Genomic DNA, 22,609 nt, shown 5'->3' with positions numbered 1-22,609 from the left:
GTTTACTTCATCATATTTCAATATTTTTTAGGTAGAGGATGAGACAGTTTTACATAACATTCCTTATATGGGTGATGAAGTGCTTGATCAGGATGGAACATTTATTGAAGAATTAATCAAAAATTATGATGGAAAGGTACATGGAGATAGGGGTAAGTTATGATTTATCATTTTGTTGAGCATTTACTCCCCAGTTAGTTAATACAGTCTCTCTGTTAAATATATCATGCATTCTTCCTGAAAAAGCATTCATTACATCAAATAACATGGTTTCAATTCTTTGTAATTCCATTTCTCGTATCCTTTTTTTCCCATTGGATAGTTTCACCTGATTACTATGGAAATCTGCTTTGTTACACTGATGATATTTTTGACATTGAGTTTTAATGCATTGATATGTGTGTTCATTGTCTTGAATATTAAGCTGATAACTTATTCATAGGAATCTTACATTTCCTTCATAAATAAAGGATTTTAGGCTATTGTCTAACCTTGAATCTTGCATAGTTCTTTCAATTTTTATTTGATAGTAAACTAAAACAATAAAATAATAAATAAAAAGCACTACCTAGTAAATTGAAAAATTCTGAAAAATGCTGTTTTTCCCACATACATTTACTTTTATATGGATATGTATACCCAGGTCAGCATGTTGTAAACTCCATGGCACCTACTCTCATTTAAGTGCTTAATTTGTTTCAGGCTTAAGAAATTGTGTTATCTTTTTCTGCATAGTAAGCTAACTTTCTTTACCCAGCCTTTTAATAAAAATGTGCTTCATTAAAAAAAAATATGTTTAAATTTCAGAGTGTGGATTCATCAATGATGAAATATTTGTGGAGTTAGTCAATGCACTTGGTCAGTACAGTGATGACGACGATGATGATGATGATGATGACGACGACGATGATGATGATGACAATCTTGATGAGAGAAATGAAAAACTGAAAACAGGGGAGACTAACAGAATGGGTATATTAATAATATTTAAAGATATTTGTAGTATGATGGACTGACTAAACAAGGAAAGTTTGATAATCAAAATACATACTTTCAGATGTAATGTCAGTAGAAATAATGGTGTCTAAAGATGAATGCCATCAAGCATCACCTTTTAATTATTACTGATGATTAATGTTTCTGAAATATTAACAAAACACAATACAATTTTGTGACTATTATTATTTTAAAACGACTTAAAGATGGGCAGGCCAATATATAACAATATTGATGGGTTAATAGATGATCTCAGAAAGCTAGTCTTGTAAAACACATCTCAGAAAAAGGCATCCATATTGTTGCCAAGAAAACTGCATAGATATCACCAGATTACAGCATGATTCCATGAAAGAAATACCAAATTGAATATATTCTCTGAAGTATGTATGTAGCCAAGACAAGCTGAAATAATGGGGGGAGTGCTACTCTTGTATCCAATGCAAGAACAACATATTAGCAAATTTAACTGTTACAAAAACAAAAGGCAGATGGCAATACAGTAGTGCAAAAAGGGAGTTTTGCAGTAATCGTGAATTATTTAATTTGTCTAGTAGTAATTCTTGAAATTTACTGTTTGTACATATTCCCACTTTCTGGTTAAATAAAATAATGCTAACTGCCTTTAATTTAATAAATTAAATAAAAATGTACTTACTTAATTATTTTAATAAATATAACTGCACTTGTATTTCTATAATTATTTAATGCAATATGTTGAAAGGAAATTTTCTAAAAATAAAAAAAATATTATTATATAGGGCAGGCAAGAGAAGGTGATGCAAAAGAGTTTGAATGTTGTTTCTATCTAGTAAGTCAGCAAGTTAGAATTCCTAGAGAACACAACTACTTTTTAGTCTCCATCCAGCCTATTGCATCATATAGTTACATGAAAACACTGCTGGAAGAGATAGAGTGATTATTTTCTCTGAGCCATTACTTTTGTAAGTCCACATCAGAACTATATCCATGATTAAATCCTGGGTAATGGATGCCATACCAACAGCATTTACCATTGAAGAGCAAGACATTTATTTTGGGTAAGTGTACAGATAGTAGTTATCGCTAAAAAAAATCACAATTGGTCATAAGGCATTTCAGTTGTTAAATAGGTTACCACTTGACCTGATTCGATTTTACATCTGTTTTTATAATGATGATTCACTGTGTTTGTTAAGCAAACCACATGGATCTTAAGTGAATCCATTCTTCTAAATAGGCATTTTTTTTTTGCTACAAACCAACAAAAAATGTTAGAAACACTGCCATATAGTGATATGTGGGACGTGCAACCAATTGTAAATGCAATCTGGTGGCATTAATTAATTAAGCGAGGTCTATCTATATCAGCACTGTCAACTTGCGTAGACTAGCTCCTTTCCTTTGAGTGGTCAGTTATAACTTTCATATCAGTTCCCTTGGTTATTATTTCCTTGTTGACTCTCAGGTTGTTTCCACTTTCTCACTCTTCTCAGTGCATCACTTAACATACACTAATTAACCCACAACTTCTTCCTGGTAACTTTTTATAATTTATTTTTTAAGAAAAGTTTACTATTTTAAGACCCTCTTTTCTAATATCTAAGATAGGGGGAAACTAATGCTAATTTACATTGGTTAATAAGAATGATTTAGGTCTATAAAGAAACTCTAGAGAAACATTAAAAGAAACTTTATTTGACCTGAAAAAAATCTGGGGTTATAATAGAATAACAAAGTTGGAACTTGGAGGTCTTCTAGTCCAAACACCTCTTCGAGGTTCTTATGATTGTTTTATTAATATTTAGTGATTATTTGACCACCAAGGGGCAGTATAGGTTAGTTTTATCTTTTTTGGGACTCATCATGTGCATGCAACTGTTATAATTATTATAGAATTTATGACGTTCAAAAGTCCACTGGGAATTAAACTCTATAGTGCTTTATAAATTGTACCTAATTTTATAAGATATAATTGAAAGTTGGTGGGAAAGGAGATATATGAACTATTTTTTCTAATTTTACAAATTATGCAATCTTGTAATCCAGTAATGTATAAAATGCATACTACTATATACACTGAAATAGTTTTTGGGGTGCTGAAATCTTCAGTCTGAGGGCATACACAATAACTCTTCTGTTTCTTCTGGTTGAGAGTTTAAGTAAGAAAGATGTATGCCCATCATATATTGTTACTTTGAGGTCTTATTCTAAGAATCGGTTTTCAGGACAGATGTAAAAACCATAGAAATAAAGAAGCTTTTCTGCCTGTTCACATTTTATCTATTTGCTAACTTTATGTAACAATTTAATGTCCAAGTTCTTTTGACGGTTAACAACAAAAAAGCAAAAAATAGAATAAAATAAAAATTAGATCCAGCAACTTGCAAAAGATAGATGGTGACAGCAATTCTTCTGCTGATTGGACCTTCCAATCACTCCATCAGAAACCTTCTGCTTTCATCAACTTCTGGAAAGCTATGGCAGAAAGTAATAATAGAATAACAGAATTGGAAGGAACCTTAAAAGTTTTCTAGTTCAACTACCTGCTCAAGCAGGAAACCCTATACCATTTCAGATAAATGGTTTTCCAGTCTCTTCTTAAAGACCTCCAGTGTTGGAATACCCACAACATCTGGAGGTATGTTGTTCTACTGTTTAATTGTTATAACTGTCAGGAAATTTTTCCTTAGATCTAGGTTGGTTCTCTCGATTGGTTTCCATCTATTGCTTTTTGTTTTGCTTTCAGGTGCTTTGGAGAATAGTGGCAGCTCCTTAGATACTGGAACACTGCTATCATGTCACCCCTAGTCCTTCTTTTCATTAAACTAGACATACCTAATTCTTGTAATTGTTCTTCATATGTTTTATCCTCCAATCCCCTAATTATCTTTGTTTGCTCTTCTCCACACTCTTTCTTTCCCCAACACTCTTTTTATATCATGGCGACTAAAACTGGATGCAATATTCCAAGTGAGATCTTACCAGGCATTACAAAGTTGGACTAATAGTTCATGTGATCTTGATCCCTTTGTTAATGCAGCCTAGTACTGTGTTGAGTTTTTTAAGAAGCTGCAGCACATTGCTGGCTCATATTTAAATGATTATCCACTAGGATTCCAAGATCTTTTCCACAGTTACTACTGTTGAGCCAAGCATCACCTATTTTATACCTGTTTATTTTAGGGTTAGTTTTTTGTCTAAACCTTACTTTTTTCACCCTGAATTTCATTTTGTTACATAGTCCTAGTTTACAAGTCTGTTGAGATCTTTCTGTATCTTAAGCCTATCTTCTGGAGTGTTGGCTATTCCTGCCAGTTTGGTGTCATCTGCAAATTTGATGAGTTCCCTTTCTATCCCCTCATCTAAATCATTTATGAAGATGTTAAGATTAATCTAACTTCCAGAAAAAGGCTTTCTAGGGTAGAAATTTTCATACTATTTTCAAGGCTATGTAAATTGTTTAAAACAAAATTCTGGAGCTCTAATCAAGAAGTAAAACTCCAGTGATGGAATATTGATTGAAGTTCAAATAAACCCATCAAAGTCTCGTGGGAATCTTAGAATTTCATAGAACCTAGTTTTAATGTTTTAAAGTGTAGGATATAGGTGCTGATACGAAAAACCTAATATTTCCTGTTCTCAGCCCTTCTTATTTCTTGAAAATAAGGCACTATCAATAGCTTCTGTGGCACAAAAATAATAGATGTTTAATTGTAGTTGGTGAAGACAGTTCCATAGATATTTAGGTACTAAACCAAAAGATAAAAAGCACCAAATTTGCTTTTGCATTTATTAGATTGGACATGGTCATCTGGACTTGTACTCCAATGGTACCTCACAATTTAAATTATCTGTAGTTATTCAATATCCAGAATTATTTTTTTTCACCATTAAGATCTTGCCCTTGTCATGGTCTGATCACTTCCTACCGAGGCTTGACTTTCGCTGGCCAATCCCCCACTGTAGGGAGGAGGAACCGACTAGGTGGTTCCGCCCCAGACGCCTGATGGACCTATGGGATTTCAGACGGCGCTTGGAGAAATACCTGACGCTTTCATCCACAATCCGGTGGAGTCCTTAGTTGCTGCTTGGAGTACAGCGGCGGCGGGGGCCCTAAACTGGATTGCGCCTTTACGGCCTCTCCGAGGTAGTGGATCCAGGAGAGCTCCTTGGTTCACCGAGGAACTCTGGGAGATGAAGCGCCAAAAGAGACGCCTAGAGCGCCGCTGGAGGGCCAGTAACTCCAAGTCAGATTGAGCACTGATGACAGCCTTTATCAGGACCTATCTCGTGGCAATACGGGCGGCGAGATGTGCGCATTTTGCCGCTCTTATTGCATCTGCTGACTCGCGCCCAGCCGCCTTGTTTAGAATAGCCTGCTCCCTCTTGAAAGGGAGGGATGCGGACAACCCTTTACAAGGTAGAGCTGTGGAATTTGTTCAGTTTCTAACAGATAAAGTCGCTCGGATTCGGACAGATCTGGACTCCAATTGCACGGTACCAGCCGAGGTACTGGGGGATGGTCTTGAGCGAATTTTATGCAGCGAGTTTCAACTTGTCGCTCCTGAGGAAGTGGACAAGGCCATGGGAGCGGTGAGTGCCTCCACCTGTATACTGGACCCGTGTCCCTCCTGGCTGGTCTCGACCAGCAGGGAGGTGACACGTGGCTGGATCCAGATGATAGTTAACACCTCTCTTCGGGAGGGGTCCTTCCCGCACCTCCTAAAGGATGCGGTGGTGAGACCCCTCCTGAAGAAACCTTCTCTGGATCCAGCCATTCTGAGCAACTATCGTCCAGTCTCCAACCTCCCCTTTGTAGGGAAGGTTGTTGAGAAAGTGGTGGCCTTTCAACTCCGATGGTCCTTGGATGAAACCAATTATGTGGATTCCTTTCAGTCCGGTTTCAGGCCTGATTACAGCACGGAAACTGCTTTGGTCGCGCTGATTGATAATCTCTGGCGAGCCAGGGATAGGGGTCACTCCTCTATCATTGTACTTCTTGACCTCTCAGCGGCCTGCGATACCATCGACCATGGTATCCTTCTGTGACGGTTGCAGGAGGTAGGAGTGGGAGGCACCATTTTTCGGTGGTTCTCCTCCTACCTCACGGACAGGTCGCAGTTGGTGTTGGTCAGAGGGCAGAGATCGACCCCTAGGCCCCTCAATTACGGGATGCCGCAAGGTTCGGTCCTGTCCCCCCTCCTATTTAGCATCTACATGAAGCCGCTGGGTGAGATCATACGCCGGCACGGGATTAAATATCATCAATATGTGGACGATATACATCTGTATCTGTCCGCCCCGTGCCAACTTAGTGAAGCGGTAGAAGTGATGCGCCAGTGCCTGTAGGCTGTCAGGGTCTGGATGGGAATGAACAAGCTTGTGCTCAAGACCGAGTGGCTATTGATGCTCCCTCCCAAGGATGGTCCAGCTATTCCATCTCTCAGCCTGGGGGGTGAAATTATACGTCCCTCAGAGAGGGCTCGCAATTTGGGAGTCCTGGATCCGCAGCTGACTCTAGAACATCATCTGTCGTCTGTGACCAGGGGGGCCTTTGCCCAGGTTCGCCTGGTGCACCAATTGCGACCCTATCTGGACCGGGAGGCCCTTCGGATAGTCACTCACGCCCTCGTCACCTCAAGACTGGATTACTGTAATGCGCTCTACATGGGGCTGCCCTTGAAGAGTGTTCAAAGACTTCAGCTAGTCCAGAATGCAGCCGCGCGAGCGATTGTGGGTGCACCTCGGTACACCCACATTACACCTATCCCCCCGCGAGCTGCACTGGCTTCCCATTGGTCTCCGGACACGCTTCAAGGTGCTAGTCGTTACTTTTAAAGCCCTACATGGTATCGGACCTGGTTACCTGAGAGACCGCCTCCTGCCAGTCACCTCCCCAAGACCTATTAGATCCCACAGACTAGGCCTCCTCCGGATTCCATCTGCCGGCCAATGTCGGCTGGTGACTCCCCGGGGGAGGGCCTTTTCTGTGGATGCTCCGGCCCTATGGAACGATCTCCCCGTTGAGATCCGAACCCTTACTACCCTTCCGGCCTTCCGCAAAGCAACTAAGACCTGGCTGTTCCAGCAGGCCTGGGGCTGTTGAATTATCCAGCCCCATCCGAAGTTATGCTGCTGAATTTTTAATTGTTGTTTTTATTTTTGTACCCCCTTCCCTTTCTTATTGTTAGCCGCCCTGAGTCTCTCGGGAGTAGGGCGGCATACAAGCCAGATAAACCAAACCTAACCTAAACCATCTTTTCAACTTGCTAATTTTCTGCAATTGCTAAACATCTCAGGAAAATCCATGATATGGGCATTTCTCACCCATGGAGAATGAAGCTTTTTTTCGTAAGTAATTAAAACATGACCTGGTCAATTGGACTCAAAAATTATATTTTAAAATTATTTTTCTCATTTATTATAGTTTGATTAATCCTATGACTAAATTCATTCAACGTTCTAAAAATTCTATGGCTATTCAATGAATAACTACCATAAAATAAAACAACAGCAACCTTTTGATTTCTGAACTTTATAATAGTGCACAACAAATTTTAATGCTTTTAACCCTCTAGTCAAGCTTGATATGATGGCTATTAACATTGTTAGACAAAAATCCATGTGCCTCTCAGCTAGCCTAGAGGAATTGGTTAAGATAACATACAATTTTATTTCTTTACATCTTGAATAATAATGTAATAACATACTCCCCATGTTATAGAAATTGGATCATATATTTATCAATAGGAAATTACTCATCTCATGCTGGTCTTAAATGAAGATGTTATATTGATAACAAGAATCTTTAGGCTGCAGGAGTGATCATTTGATTTATATATTGTCCCATAATTTTTATAGTACTCTCTAGGCAATTTACATATTGCAATGTATGCAATGTCAGCATATTGCCCCCACAACCTGTGTCCTCATTTTACTGACCTTGGAAGGATGAAAAGCTGAATTAACCTCGACCCCTACCAGAAACGATCTCCAGACTGTGGGCAGAGTTTGCCTGCAATACTGCATTCTAATTACTACGCCACCAGGACTTCTGTCACTTGGTGACTGATGCATCTTGCTACAATGTCCAACAATAATAAGTCAGCTTTGATGGATTCCACTTGTCCTGGTATTGTTTTTCCATTGTGGCAATGTCCTCGTGAAACCTTTCATCATGTTCATCACTGACTGAATCTAAATTTTCAGGGAATAAGTTCAAGTGTGAATGCAGAAAATGAATCTTCAGTGACATGTTGCATTTCATGGTATTATATATTATAAGATGTTTGTCAACCAGTTGAATGTAGTTTGGTGCTCCAAATGTAATTACATCTTTGAATGCTTTCCATACAATTTTCTCTAATCCCACTAATAGTTTTTCAAGCCCCTTGTTACTCTTTGTCAAAAATGCCTTCTTTTTCTTGTTATTCTTGGAAATATCTTGTCAGATAACAAAAATCTTTACCTTACCACTTTCACAATTTTTTTTCATCAGTCTTGAGTTTTCTGTGAAGCGGAACCATATCCATTTGGATTGGCCATTTCTTTTAATGTAATGCAACTGTTTTTTATGACTGTCTCATTCAAATATGTAACAATGGTATTTGCTACATCAGAGCTTCAGTCCAAAAGAAGAACCACTACTTTCCTAGGTAGAGAAGATGCTGTCAGCATCTATTTATGACACCCCCTTGATTCTGTTGAATCAAGTAGCATGACCATCATCCATTTCTTCCCAGTAACCTTTTCTTTTGCCAACCATAACAAGGTCATAACAAATTCTTGTTATGCAGATCAGTTCTTGCAGCATATAATCCAGTTAAAGAATCGAGTTCTATATAGGGTTCCATTCCCCTGGTTCCAGTCCTATCAGTAACTCTAGTGACACTGGTGGTTCACTGAAACTTGGAAAAACATTGCTGCTCACATAATCTCTGCAGGGTCCAGTCAATCAACATAGTGACCACAATCTGCAACTATTGAAAGCAGACCTCCATTTCCTTTTAGAAGCTTTCTAATAATCAGATCCTACAGTCCTTCAATCTCCTCTTCCAATTACTTAAAAAAATCTGACTTAATATTTTAATGAGCTAAAATCTTAACTGTCACATTTCTGGATAAATAAAATTTTCTAGTCTCTTCTGAGCTTGTTTCAAATTGTATTTAACTGTGAATTTCTTTTTTCCCTTCCTTTTTGTCCTCTTTCCTTTACAATTAAAGCACCACACATATGTACAAAAATCCAAATGCAAAAGTTAAAAGCAGTTAAAATTCAAACAAAAAAATTGTTTCCTTTTAAATGAATATCTTAAGATGTAACTTTACAGATTTTTCTTTCTTTTATGTAGAGAAAGAGTGTCATCCACCTCGGAAGTTTCCTTCTGATAAGATATTTGAAGCCATTTCTTCAATGTTTCCTGATAAGGGTACAGCAGAAGAATTGAAAGAAAAGTAAGATGATGTAGCATAGTCATAGCAAATTGTAGGATGTAGAGAAGCTTAAACAGTGTTTAAATTTGCTTGCTAAATGTAGACTTAGATTGGTATTCCAAATTGTCTGAGTCTCTTAATATTGATCAAATGTTTGAAGAACATACTATTTGGCTTGGTGAAAATGGTTACATTTTGAATATATTTATAAAATCAAGAACCAGTTAGTGTAGTGATTAAGGTTTTAGATTAAGACTTTAAGTATAATCTTAGTCATCAAATTTACTGGGTAATTTAAAAAGAAGCACTCTCTTTTAACCTAATGTATCTCATGAGATTGCTGTTGGTATAAAATGGAAATACCATAGAAGCTCATTTTAGCATTTGGTGGGCTGTATGTCCAAGGAATACATAATAAATGTTCTCTGTACTGTTATTAATAGGAAATGTTATTGTCCAATGCTGACATATTATCAGATAACATCTTTCTTTTTTGTATAACATCACTAATTGATGAAGGTTTACTTTTGCAGTATACTACAAAAAGCTATTTATTTTATCTGATTTTCCAAATTTAAAATATGGCTTCTTGCTAAATGTCGTGTACTTATTTCATTGAGATGGTAGGCTCTGTATTTCTTGAAAGTACCGTAAAATCCATTTTTAACTCACATAAAATAATAGCAATGTTTACTTTCTCTGTAGATACAAAGAACTTACTGAACAGCAGCTTCCAGGAGCACTTCCTCCTGAGTGCACACCAAACATAGATGGACCAAATGCCAAATCTGTTCAAAGGGAGCAAAGTCTACACTCTTTTCATACTCTTTTTTGTAGACGGTGTTTCAAATATGATTGTTTTTTACATCGTAAGTGAAAAGGAATTTAAAATATTTTTATTATCAGGAAAAATAATTAAAATGTTACATTCTGGTGGTTTACTCCTGTTATATGCACTAGAGAGTCCAAAGAAGGTAGCGTTTTTTTACTTCCATACTCTTTGTTCTTTGGCAAGTAGAATGGCAAGTAGAATGACATTATCGTGTTACCCCCAAAATACGACTGGATCTTAATTTTCTTTTTAGTTACAAAATATGGCCTTGGGTTTATTATAGGGGAGGGCTTATTGTTTTGGGGTTGCCGGGTGGCTGCTCCCTTGTGACCTGGCTCCCGAAGAGCCGAGCACAGCCTCAGGGACGAAGCAGCCATGAGGTGACCAAGCTTACGAGCAACTGCCCGGCAACCTCCTCTCCAGCCGGCAGAGCGCCATTCACTGACCTAGGGGGTATCCCTAAGGCGCCAAGCCACATGGTGCTCCGCCTGCTCCCCAGCTCCCGTGGCTTGGCACTTTAGGTATACCCCCTAGATCAGTGCATGGAGCTCTGCCCGGCTGGAGAAGGGGGTTGCGCGAACGTCTGTTCCGCCCCCAGTAGGCATGCCTCCTAGCCTCAACATGTCCGGGTCCAGTTCTCCCTGCAGCAGCTGCCGCCGCCGTCACACTCTGAGCATAACACTGCTGGAAGACTCGGCAGCCGAGTTTTGGAGTTTGGAACCAGAGACGATGTTATGCTCGGAGCGTGCTGGCGGCTGCGGCGGCTGCAGGGAGAGCTGGGCCCGGATATGTTGAGGCTAGGAGGCATGCCTGCTGGGGGCGGAACAAGCACTCTCGCAACCCCCTTCTCCAGCCGGGCAGAGCTCCATACACTGCCCTATGGGGTATCCCTAATGTGCCAAGCCATGGGAGTTGGGGAGCGGGCAGAGCGCCACATGACTTGGCGCCTTAGGGATACCCCCTAGGTCAGTGAATGGCCCTCTGCCCGGCTGGAGAGGAAGTTGCCGGGCAGTTGCTCATGAGCTTGGTCACCTCATGGCTGCTTCGCCCCTGAGGCTGTGCCCGGCTCTTCAGGAGCCAGTTCACAAGGGAACAGCCGCCTGGCAACTCCCCCTTTCGGCCAGGCAGAATGCCACTCCCCAACCTAGCATTATCCCAAAGGCGCCAAGCAATGTAAGCGCCTTTCTCTCCCCCCTGGCTCCTGCGGCTTGGCACCTTCAGGATACCACTATGTCGGTGAGCAGTGCTCTGCCTGGACGGAGTGGGGGATTGTCCATGAGGTTTATTTTCGGGGGTGGGTTTATATTTTTGCCCACGCGAAAAATGTGGCAAGGCTTTAGTTTCAGGACATGTCGTATTTTCGGGGAAACACAGTATTATAATTAGTGTAATGTTTCAATGATCTATTTTTTTCTATAACTGAAATGTGCATGATCATTTAGTCCTTTCCTGAAATCAATTTCCATTCTTTGGTTTTGGGACCAGGAATTTTTGCATGTGCTACCAGTTTAATTCAATATGCAATACTTACGTGGAAAGTTAATATGAAATCATGTTTCATTGTGGTTATTTTACCAGACTATGATTTAAGAATGCTTTATTTTTATGTGCTATTTGTAAGTAAAAAAGCAAGCAAAATGATGCGTAGTGAGGAATCAAAGACCATACATATGAAGAATACCAGGTTAAGGAAGTTTAAATAAAAACAAAATTGACTTAGGAATTTACACTAACCAACTACATATTGTGTATTAGTGAATCTGAATCTGAATCAACATTGTCTAGCTGATTAGCTGTGTCCTGTTATCACAGTTGCCAAACAGTCTTTAGCAACTTGGAACTAGAGTAAAACGAAACAGTGATCTGCATGACACTGTATTTCCAAGTTACAAGATTTTAGAAAAAGTTGAAAGACTAGTTCTCCAGCAATTTTTTTAAAAAGTTTCCTTCCCGAAAGGATTGAAAAAATCTGAAAACATATACCACTATTCCAAAAAGACAATCTGGAAAGATAATATTTTTGATGTTGAAATCTTAATGTCACCTCCAAACTATTTTAATGGTTTTATCAGTTAATACAAGAGGTGGACATCTAATATTATCCTCTGATAAGATATATAAGGATTATTTGTGCAAAGATAGGTCAGAGTAATACAACTATTAAACAGAATTATCATATAATTACATACAATAAAGTCATACTGGAGGCATTCCAATATTCAGGAGGTACCTGAAATTTGCAGTCATCTCATTGTATTATTTATAAATACCTTTATCATGAGTAATGGTGATTTATTACATTAAGTTTGTTGCTGAGAGAAAGAATAAATGAAGCCTTATTATTATACTACAAAAATACTCTTAGATAAATTTTCCAGATTTATTTACTTCTTTCAAAATTCTCTGCAGCATTCCATGCGACTCCTAATACTTACAAACGGAAAAATACAGAAACTGCAATAGATAATAAACCTTGTGGGCCACACTGTTATCAACATCTGGTAAGATTATTTTATTTCCTTAACTTTATTTTTTTTTTAATTCTTTGAACTGAGGTAAAATAGATATATGTATTCAGTGAGACTGGTAGTTTGCTAAATGCCAAAATAATATGCAACACACTATAATATATACATTTTTACTCATATCTGTACAATTTGTGGCCCAGGATTACATGCAGGCTCCAAAAGCCTTGAGCATGTATTCAAAGTGCTACCAAAAATTGTCAATATTGTAATTTCTGATGTGAGGAGAAATCTGTGATCTACCCAGAAAATGATATTAACTATTCTTACTTTATCATTTTGATTCTGCTCATATTAAATTAAATTATTTCAAATTAGGTTAATGTTTTGGCTGGCTAGTCTCCTCCTTACAATCAAACCAGAATTTTTCCTCTTTTTCTGTAATGCTAAATGGGATTGACTTTGAGAGATGAGGAGGGATTGGAAGGTACTTTCAGACTTGTTAATGCTTTACAATAAAGAAGAATTACCATATTACCATACCAGAAGAATTATCTGGTTGTATTTCCTGTCTGTTTTACCTGAGGGGTTTGTGTGTGTGTGTGTCATCAGTCTTACAAGTCTGAAAATACCAATTTCTTACTATCTTCTATATAGTCTGAGAATTTTGGGGATGGGGTCTCTTCTGAGAATCTTTCTCCAGAAATACAATAAATATGATATTATTTATCATAATTATCCAAAAATATCTGCCAGTTTTTTCTGTAAATAACTATATCAAATGATTTTGAAAGACAGCAGTCCAGCTGCTTCCGTGGTAGTGTTACTTGCTTTCAGTTGATGTAGCTTTTCATGTTGTTGTTCTTGTCATTACATTACAGTTAATATTTTTTTAGAAAGTGGTGAACTTCTAAGGCTCCCCTCTTTCCCATGCTCATACGCTCCTTGAACACTTGATCTGCTTAGTCAGAGCTAAACATAGCTCTTTCTTCAATAGACCCTTCCCGGTGCTTTATAGGGGGAAGCACCCTGCATGATTGCACGTCCTACATTTTTACTCCACTGTCTTCCTGAAGGCCAAGACCATCCTTATCTCTCTGAAAGTAGGATGAGACTAGTAGAACAAGGAAAGTGGTGAAGGGTGTAGTTTTTAAAAAACTTTTCAGTTTGAGCTCATACTGCCCCCAGAAGCCTTGAATCAAAAGGAGTTCCACTGCAACCATGTTTCCTCTGATGAAAGGTGTCCAGGATACTTGTCAATTTTCCAATGTCCAATATGACCACTGAGTTTTATTATTTCCATTGCTCCATATATTTAACCACACCCAGTCCAATGTTTCATAAACCAGCTTATGGAGTCTCCTGAAAGACACCTTGGGATTGCAATTTCCCAATTGCCTTCATCCCAGGTATTTTATATATCTCTAGGCTCATTCCCAGCCCTGGGCCACAACAAATTTATCTGTTTGGGAAATATTCTTTCATTAATCACAGGTCTGCCTAAGCACCCTTATACACTTCCCTGCCTGCCCGAGTATCAGCTTAGAGAACTTCATTCATTGAGAAAATAGGAAAAAGGGGAGTTTGAACAGAGCCTCAAGGGTCAGTCTCTACTCAATACAGAAAGGTCACACTCATTCTTCCAAAGTCAAATTCTGCCTTGCTTTCTGGACATCTCTGATTGTTGCTCAGTTGAACTTGCAACAGGACCAAGACAACTGATAATTGGAACAGAAGGGATGCACTTATGTGGCAGTGGGAAGGGATATGGGATCAGTCTTACAACACTCACCCTTTGTTGTCCATGTTCGTACCTGGAAGTTGTGAACCCCATGTTTGACACCTATGAAATTAGGTGTATATGGAATTAGACGTAGAACACCCCCCCCCCAAAAAAACCAATATTCAAGTCCCACTGCAGTTATTTATTCAGTGTACAATGGAGAAATTTTCTTCCAGAAAATAATGCAAAGGATTCCTGCAGTCAGAAGGATGCACTCATATCTGTACATTTCAGGAAAGGAAGGGAAAATGATAATCATACATAATGCATAGATAATAGATTATGTGTGTAAATATTCATAATTAGCAAGCCTCAAGATATTTACCTTCCCAGCTATTGTTACTATCCCAAGAGTTATTGTCTTAACAAAGAGAAACATATCAGTTGATTTGCCCTAGTAGTTTTGATAAAATGTACTGAGAAATGGGAGCATCGGGATAGTCTCATACATTCCTTCTATATTTCTGTCTTACACACTACCACCACTCCTCCAATTACTCCAGTCTCCCCACATTATGCACTTGTGGATTGTGCCCTTTCACTGTCTTTTCCCTAGGCAGTATCTTTACGTCTCCCCATCTTCCTAAGTCATTACTACATACCATTATAATCCCCCCCCTTTTTTGGGGGGGGGGGGTTGCCACTGCTGACATCCTACCAGGCAGCCAGATCTCTCCAAACATCCACAAGCTTTCTTTCTACCGTTCTCCTTATCCCTGTCAGGGTCTCAATACAAAATAATCCCATTTTCTTATATATACAACCAAAATTCCAAAAATAGAAATGTTAGGACCACTCAAGTTCAGATGTTCCATTTATAGGCTGTTAATGGACGGAATATTTTACATATCTCTACTGAAAAGTTATTTCTTGTTCTAAATAACAAACTTGCGTGTTATCAAGTAGTCTTAGCTCTATAATGTACTTATTTTGGGTGACAAACTGGCAGCATTCCTGAAAATGTGTGTGTGTGTGTGTGTGTGTGTGTGTGTGTGTGTGTGTAGTTGAATGCTAATTTTTAAAAGTGTAAGTTTGGGCTCTTTACTGTAATTTGTTCATGTATGTATGTATGTATGTATGTATGTATGTATGTATGTATGTATGTAATTGACCAAAGGATTTGAGTGAAGATTGAAATTACAAATGAAAAACATTTGAATAATGTGCATATCAATTTATTGTAGACTTTCTGTCTACTGTTAAGCTTTCGGTAAGAAATATTTTTATTTTTCATTTATAAAGATTTTTTTTATTTTTGAATAAACACATACAGACAAAACACACACATACACACAAACCCCACAAAACCATCTTCCATTACAAATTGTAGAAAGGTGTCGATTGGTTGCAAAAACATCCATGCATCCTTTCCACAGTCATCACCTACAATTCATATCAAATCATATATTTTAAATCAAGTATATTTATATATATTACTATCATCATACCTCAACCTTCACTTGACTATAACTGTTTTTACGTCCTTTTATATAAAATATTCCAAATTTAAAGCAAGACCACATAATGGCATTCCATTAGCTCTTCCCAATATCATCCAGTAACATTACATCTTTATAACATGTTCTATATAAAAATTGGTTATATTTAATAACAGAGTTTCTAAACCTCCTTTCATAGTCACCATTTGCAATTTATATCAAATTTCCTCTTATCAAACCAATCCATATATGTGCATTATTATCATTATCAATCAATTATTTAACTGTATCCATTATCACTTCAGTTTATACATAATGCTCTAAATTTAACTAAATTTGACTTAATTATATTACATCTTTATAACATGTTCTAATTAAAAATTGGTTATATTTAATAACAGTGTCTAAACTTTCTTTTGTACTCACTATCTGCAATTTATATCAAATTTCTTCTTATCAAACACACACACACATATATTATATGCATTATCATCATTATCAATCAATTATTTAACTGTAGCCATTATCACTTCATTTTATACATGATGCTCTAAATGTAACTAAATTGACTTAATTTTTTATTATAAGCTTTAATTACATCAACCTGTGTCATTCCCGGAATAGTGCAGTCTTGCCATTTGTGGCATTAGTATTCTGGTTATTTCTTTAGTAAGTTTTGTATGCACTTCTCTTTGCAACTTATTGCTTATTGCATATCTTGTATAAACTCGAAACCCTCCATCTGCTTCTTCGATCAGCTTATCTTTGGTTATCACTAGTGCTTTTGACAAAATTTCTTTTTAGTTTCATCAATTCTTCTCTCTTTTCTTCTTCTATACTTTGAGATCTGGGGTAGAGCTCCAGTCCATCTATTTCCCCTTTCCATATTCCACTCTTTCCATTTCCAACCACGCTCAGTTCACTGTCAGTATCAACAATTTTCTTGTCTCTTTGTTTACTTTTCCCTTCAGTTTTTAGAACTCTGCCCGCCATTTTCTTCATTTGATGAACATCCTCAATTTTTCCATCAAATTTTGCTGTTCTGAGATCTATGTTCTCCAATCTCTTCTCAATTCTCTCTGTTATTTCTAATAGTTTTTGAATTTCAACACAATCTTTTGCAATGTTAAAGTTTCTTTTTCATGTTGCACCATTCTTCCAATTTGTAAACACTGCCACTCTGGCATTCAAAACTTTTTATTAAATTTAAAGCAACTTTATTTATAATCTTTCAAGACAAGGCTTTGTTTTCACTCCACTCCAGCTGCCAATGAAGCTCCCGAGAAGCACCTGTATAAACAACCCATGCTCTTCTCACTATCACTCTCTGTAAACTGAGGAACCTTGAAATGCAAAATCAAATAATCAAAGAGAAAAAAGAATAGACAATATTTCCAAGCTTTCCGAGCCTCTAGGCTCCAGTGGCAGTGGCAGTGGCAGTTTTACTTCCAGAAGTGGCAATGTTCCTTCCTTTCCCTCTGTTATTACAGCCATCTTTGTATTCCTTTTATATCTTCTTTCTATTCCAGGCTTAAGAAACAAAATTCTTAAATGGAGCAAAAGAAAAAAACCATCCAATCCAGCATTATAAAAATAAGGATAAAGATTTTAATCCATAGGTATAAAAATATATATAAAAAGTAGTAGAAGAAAAACTAATCAGTTCAATTTAAAGAATAGGAAACATTTGCAAAAGTTCCATCTGTAAAAGAAAATTTTTAAAAAAAGGATAACACACTATCTAATGTAACTTAATTTCGCAGCTTGTTCTCTTCTGTTTTCAAATTTAATTTAGCTTAAATTTTTTGGGGGTAGTCTCTTATAATAATAAGATTTCCTCATCAGATGAACACACTTTCTCTTTCCGTTTTCTTCCCATTCCGGAGCTGGCCCAACTTCAGCAGCTTCAATGGCTGCGCTTCTGTCGCCGGCAAAAAGAGATTCTCCTGGATCAGTCAGGGATTCTGCAGTGTCCCTGAGATCAGCAGGACGTACTCTTACCTATCACTATCTCTTCGGGACGGTTTAGGTCCAAAAGGTCCATCCAGCAGCAAAGGTATCAACTGCAATCTTGGAGCTCCAGGATTGCATGCCGTGTTGTTGTGATGTCAGCTCCTCTTCCCCAGAAATATTTTTATTTTTCAGAAGTCTACAAATGTTTTGGAAATATGCATGAGGCTGTTCAAGCCTAGTATTTTTTCAGTATCTCACTCGTTTTTCATTTGATCAGGAGAAGCAATTTTTCTACTTTATTAAATCCCAAAACATTATACATTAAAACTTCTTCAAGACAATAAAAGATTTCTACAGGGTGTAAATTAAATTCTAATTATCATCTTTCTTAAGTTATCTGTATGCCTCATGGGTACACTTTGTTCCTCACAGAGGAAGAAAAAAACAGCTACCATATCTTTTCATGGATATCATGACAGGCTGTAAAAATATGAGGCAGTTGTCCTACTTCCCTATAAAAGCAATCCTAATGCAATGATAAAGCTATATCCTTTTTCAGCTGTTAAGTATTATTTGTATTGATGATAAGAAATCTAATAAATTTGGAAGGCTGTTGTGTTTTATTTCTTCTATTAAATAAAATCACCTAGTATCTTTTAGAAATAAAAATGTACATAAAATCTTCGTTGAAAATATCCTGGTGTAGCAAATCATATTGAAAAATAAACACTATTTCAGTTGGTTATCAAAATATAGAAAAATTAAGTTTTTCTCTCGTTATTTTAGAGGTACTATTGTAAAAAAAATGCATATAAATTTAAGTGCCTATTTTAGATATTTCATGTAATCATTAAAAACATAAAATAAGTAATCAAAATATAATAAAGAACATACTTAATTTGACATAAAACAAAAAATATGGTCGGTAAATATGATATTTAAAAAAACATACCTCAAAATTTTGTGTCATGATAAATAAACAAATAATAGGAGTTGCAGAAATTATTTATAAACTACTTATAAATAGTAAACTAATAGTAAACTATAAGGCTGGCTAATATATTGAAGTTTTGTTTTCAAAACTTCAAAATAAATCAGATTCTGATTAGGGAGAAACTGAAGCTGGATTTGTTGAAATGAATGGCCCCAATTACTCCCTAGGAAAGAATTACCCTCGACTCCACAGGTTTTAGAGAATAGCTGCTTTTACTAGAGATGCTGAGTGCAGTGTGGATGAGACAAGCTCTGAAGAAAAACTGCAAAGTCCTATATTGAAAGCAACCCCCAAGGTCAACACCCCTCCCCCCCCAAGAGAGCAGTTCAAACATTTCTGATTCTCATGTTGGTGAAAACTGGCATTCTTGAAGCTTGGCAGATGGCTTGGTTTTGCACCTCTGGTTTCTATTAGTGTCCACACTCCCCAATTTCCCATGGCATTCTTTTACACCTCCAGCACAGATTTCCTTTCCAGATGCCCTCTCCCCCCTGGTTATGGGAGTTGCTAGCAAGCTTCAAAGAAAGCAAAGATGAGTAGCTGACGTTCCTCTCCCCTCTTTGCAAAGGTGCTAACCCTAAAAGACAAAAGTGAAATTTAAATATTCAATTGAGGTCCTACCTTTTGGATGGTTGGGATATTTCTTGTGGAAAGCACAAAGGAGTTTGTCAACTCCATCAATCCATTTGGATTGGGAAGCAGGAAAATGTTTCCATGTAATCAAGTATTGGATCTTGCCCTTGTGTTTTTGAGAATCCAAAATTTCTTTCAGCTGAAATTGTTCCCCTTATAAGAAAATAGGAAGGGGTGGTGTGGGAGGAGATGGTCGAAGGGGAGAGGTTACTTCTGGTTTCAGCAGGCTACAATGAACTATGGGGTGAATTCTTTACAGGTTTTTGGGCAATTCTAATTATGCCGTGACTGAGTTGACTGAGTTGATAATTTTGTTAATTCAGAAGGAACCAATGTACTTAGGGTCCAGTTTTTTGAATTGTTGGGTACACTGTATTTACTTTGTGGAGAAATATATTCTGTCTCTTAGGTTCATCTTTTATCAGCCTGCCATGTCTAGGCTTGCACTTCCTCGAGCGCTTTGCACACTACTGGCCATGAATTTTGTAGTTGTTGTATCCATTCTTGTAATGCCCTTTTCCTAGGGGGTCACAGCAACACTTGTAATAACAACACAAATAATTCATACACCATTCGAAAGCCCATCAAAAACTGAGTTTATTGACACGATTTAATAGTCAGTATGACCACCATTAGCCCTTCGAACAGCATTCAAACGAGGTGCCTCTCGAAAGGCAATGCATTTTATTCTGTCAATGATCCTTTGTTCTTCCGAATCGAATTTTCCAGCCATTCTTAAAGCAAATTTAACATTTAATAGCTCATTCAATTCAGTTTTTTATGGGCTTTAAAATGAGGTGTCGCGGAAGTTGTAAACTGCTGTCGATCTTGCTGTGACCCCCTAGGAAAAGGTTATGCCCCGCCCTAGAATTGCAAAATAATGACTGTTTGAAGATTTGTTGTGTTCTTATCCACCTCGTTTGAATGCTGTTCGAAGGGCTAATGGTGGTCATACTGACTATTAAATCGTGTCAATAAACTCAGTTTTTGATGGGCTTTCGAATGGTGTATGAATTATTTGTGTTGTTATTACAAGTGTTGCTGTGACCCCCTAGGAAAAGGTTATGCCCCGCCCTGTAATGAGGGGTTCTGGGGTTCGTCCAAAGGTAGTTCTGCAATTGCTATGAAGTTCTGATCTGAAGCTATCTTGAAGGGGATATATCCAGTGTTGCTGTGCTCTGAATTATTATATACCACTTCTGCAAATGGTAAAAAATCAGTCCACTTATCTTATTGATATTTAATATAACATCTGGGGTACTGTTCCACTACTGAGTTAGCTCGTTTGCATTCATTTAGGGTGGTGGGAGGGGCTTAAGGCTTGGGTGTTCCCCATGAGTTTCAAAAATTCACACCAAAAGCACAAGGTGAATTGCACCCCCTGTCCGAAATACTTCAATCAGGAATGCTATGAAGTCTGTAAATATGCTGCACAAATAGCTTAGCTCAGCTAAGCTACGGGCTGCTGGAATCTTTGAACAAGGAATAAAGTGGACTTGTTTTGAGAACAAGTCAGCAACCACCCAAATTACGGTGTTTGTAGCATTCTCAGGAAATATGAAAGTCTATAGAGATCTCTTTCTAAGGGGCATGGGGATTTTTCATGTTTGCAGTAGTCCCATGGATTTCCCTGGACGACTTTAGGCTGATGCACACACTGGGCAACTGGCTACATAGCTTTCAATGTGTTTTTTGAGAGATGGTCACTAGAATTGTTTTTTCACCAGAGAGAGAGACAACAGGGTGTCTCATTTTTCCCACAGTGCGGCGAGCACTGGCTGGCTGGACCCTGATGTGAGGAGCCTGGCCCCGTACTGCTTCCTCACCCAGTTGAAAGCTTTGTTGCTGCCTTCAAACAGTAAAGCTGGTACATGCAAGTGAGCAGCGCACCTGGACCATGGACAGCGTTGGTTCCTGTGCCCTCCAATTCTGATTCCACAGCCTGTCTGAGGGCAGAAACAAAGCTTTCAATTGAGCAAGGCAGCACCGCAATGTCAGACCCCTCACACCCGTGTCCAGTCCACCAGAGTTCACCACCACCAGGGGAGGAATGAATCCCTATTTCATGAAGTGCGCCACCACTTGAATGAGGAGGAGGAGAAGAAGAATGGTGAACCTTTGTGTCAGTCAGCTGGCCAGGCAGGGAGTAGGTCAGGCATGCTGGTTTACTGTGGATGGGGGGGGATTATTACCAGCAGCTTGAGTGCCCCGACTGCGTCTGAGCTGAAGAAAGTGGAGATGCAGCAGCAGGCCTGCCTTCAAAGATTGCTGCAAGCACCTATTTGCATGCAGACACCTCATTTGCATGCATACGTGCTCCATGGGACAACAGGGTCTTATTCTTCCTCTGGTGTGTTGAACTCTGGCGAGTTGCACTCGGGTGTGAGAGGTGCACTCAAACAGAAAGGCCTGCGCGCACAAGCAATTGGCACTCTGGGCCATGGACAACATTGATTCCTGTGTTATATTTCCAGTCTGAATTAGACCATGGCAGGGTCCCTAGAGGGCAGCCCTTTTAAGGATTATGCATTAATAGAAAAGCAACTATCTTATCTCTGTTTTAAATGCTAAAAGTGTTGCACATAAAAAACAGAAGAGCTCTGATTAACTATCAGAGCCATCATTTTGAAAGTTTACTGTTGTCTATGGACACCCCCATGAAATGCAAGTATGGGATAAACTGAGTCTGGTTTGTTCTCAGTTTTTTAAGTGGTCACAAACTACTAACAAAAGTGGCATGTGATCACAAGGCGAAGAGGCATCAAGAAATGTTTCCCCTTTTGCATTTGAGCATACAAGAAGGGGTAGAAAAGTTAAAGAAAAAGAAGGAAAGAGGGGAAGAGAGCAAGGAAGGAAAAAGAAGGAAAGAGGGAAAGGAAGATGAAAGAAAGGAGAATCAAGAGGGAAGGAAAAAGAAGGAAAGGGAAAAAAGGAAGATTATAATGAGAGAGAGAGTGAGGGTCTGAAGTAAATCCTATCTTCACACTTGGCCACCAGCAGTCCTGCTGCCTTTAGCCATTCCCTTGTCCCATCCTCCAGACCTTTCCTGGTGGATTCCCATCCTATTGCTGACGATGCTTTGATTACAAAGCTGGGTCA

At 38.2% G+C, this 22,609-nt stretch overlaps 1 protein-coding gene across 3 annotated transcripts in view; it reads left to right on the top strand.

Moving 5' to 3' along the window:
• EZH2 (enhancer of zeste 2 polycomb repressive complex 2 subunit) overlaps positions 1 to 22,609 on the top strand; it is a 63,217-nt gene that overhangs the window by 24,203 nt on the left and 16,405 nt on the right. For all 3 annotated transcript variants that reach the window (XM_087713152.1, XM_087713153.1, XM_087713154.1), the window contains exons 5-9: positions 32 to 152; positions 808 to 972; positions 9,330 to 9,432; positions 10,117 to 10,280; positions 12,653 to 12,744. In XM_087713152.1, the coding sequence (XP_087569278.1) occupies positions 32 to 152; positions 808 to 972; positions 9,330 to 9,432; positions 10,117 to 10,280; positions 12,653 to 12,744 (645 nt within the window). The remainder of the gene's footprint in view (positions 1 to 31; positions 153 to 807; positions 973 to 9,329; positions 9,433 to 10,116; positions 10,281 to 12,652; positions 12,745 to 22,609) is intronic.

The sequence above is a fragment of the Thamnophis sirtalis genome, unplaced genomic scaffold (assembly GCF_051295495.1).
Source record: "Thamnophis sirtalis isolate CommonGarterSnake01/CBP01778 unplaced genomic scaffold, rThaSir2_p1.2 scaffold_4, whole genome shotgun sequence".
NCBI lineage: Eukaryota > Metazoa > Chordata > Lepidosauria > Squamata > Natricidae > Thamnophis > Thamnophis sirtalis.
This window is presented reverse-complemented; position numbering and strand designations above follow the sequence as displayed.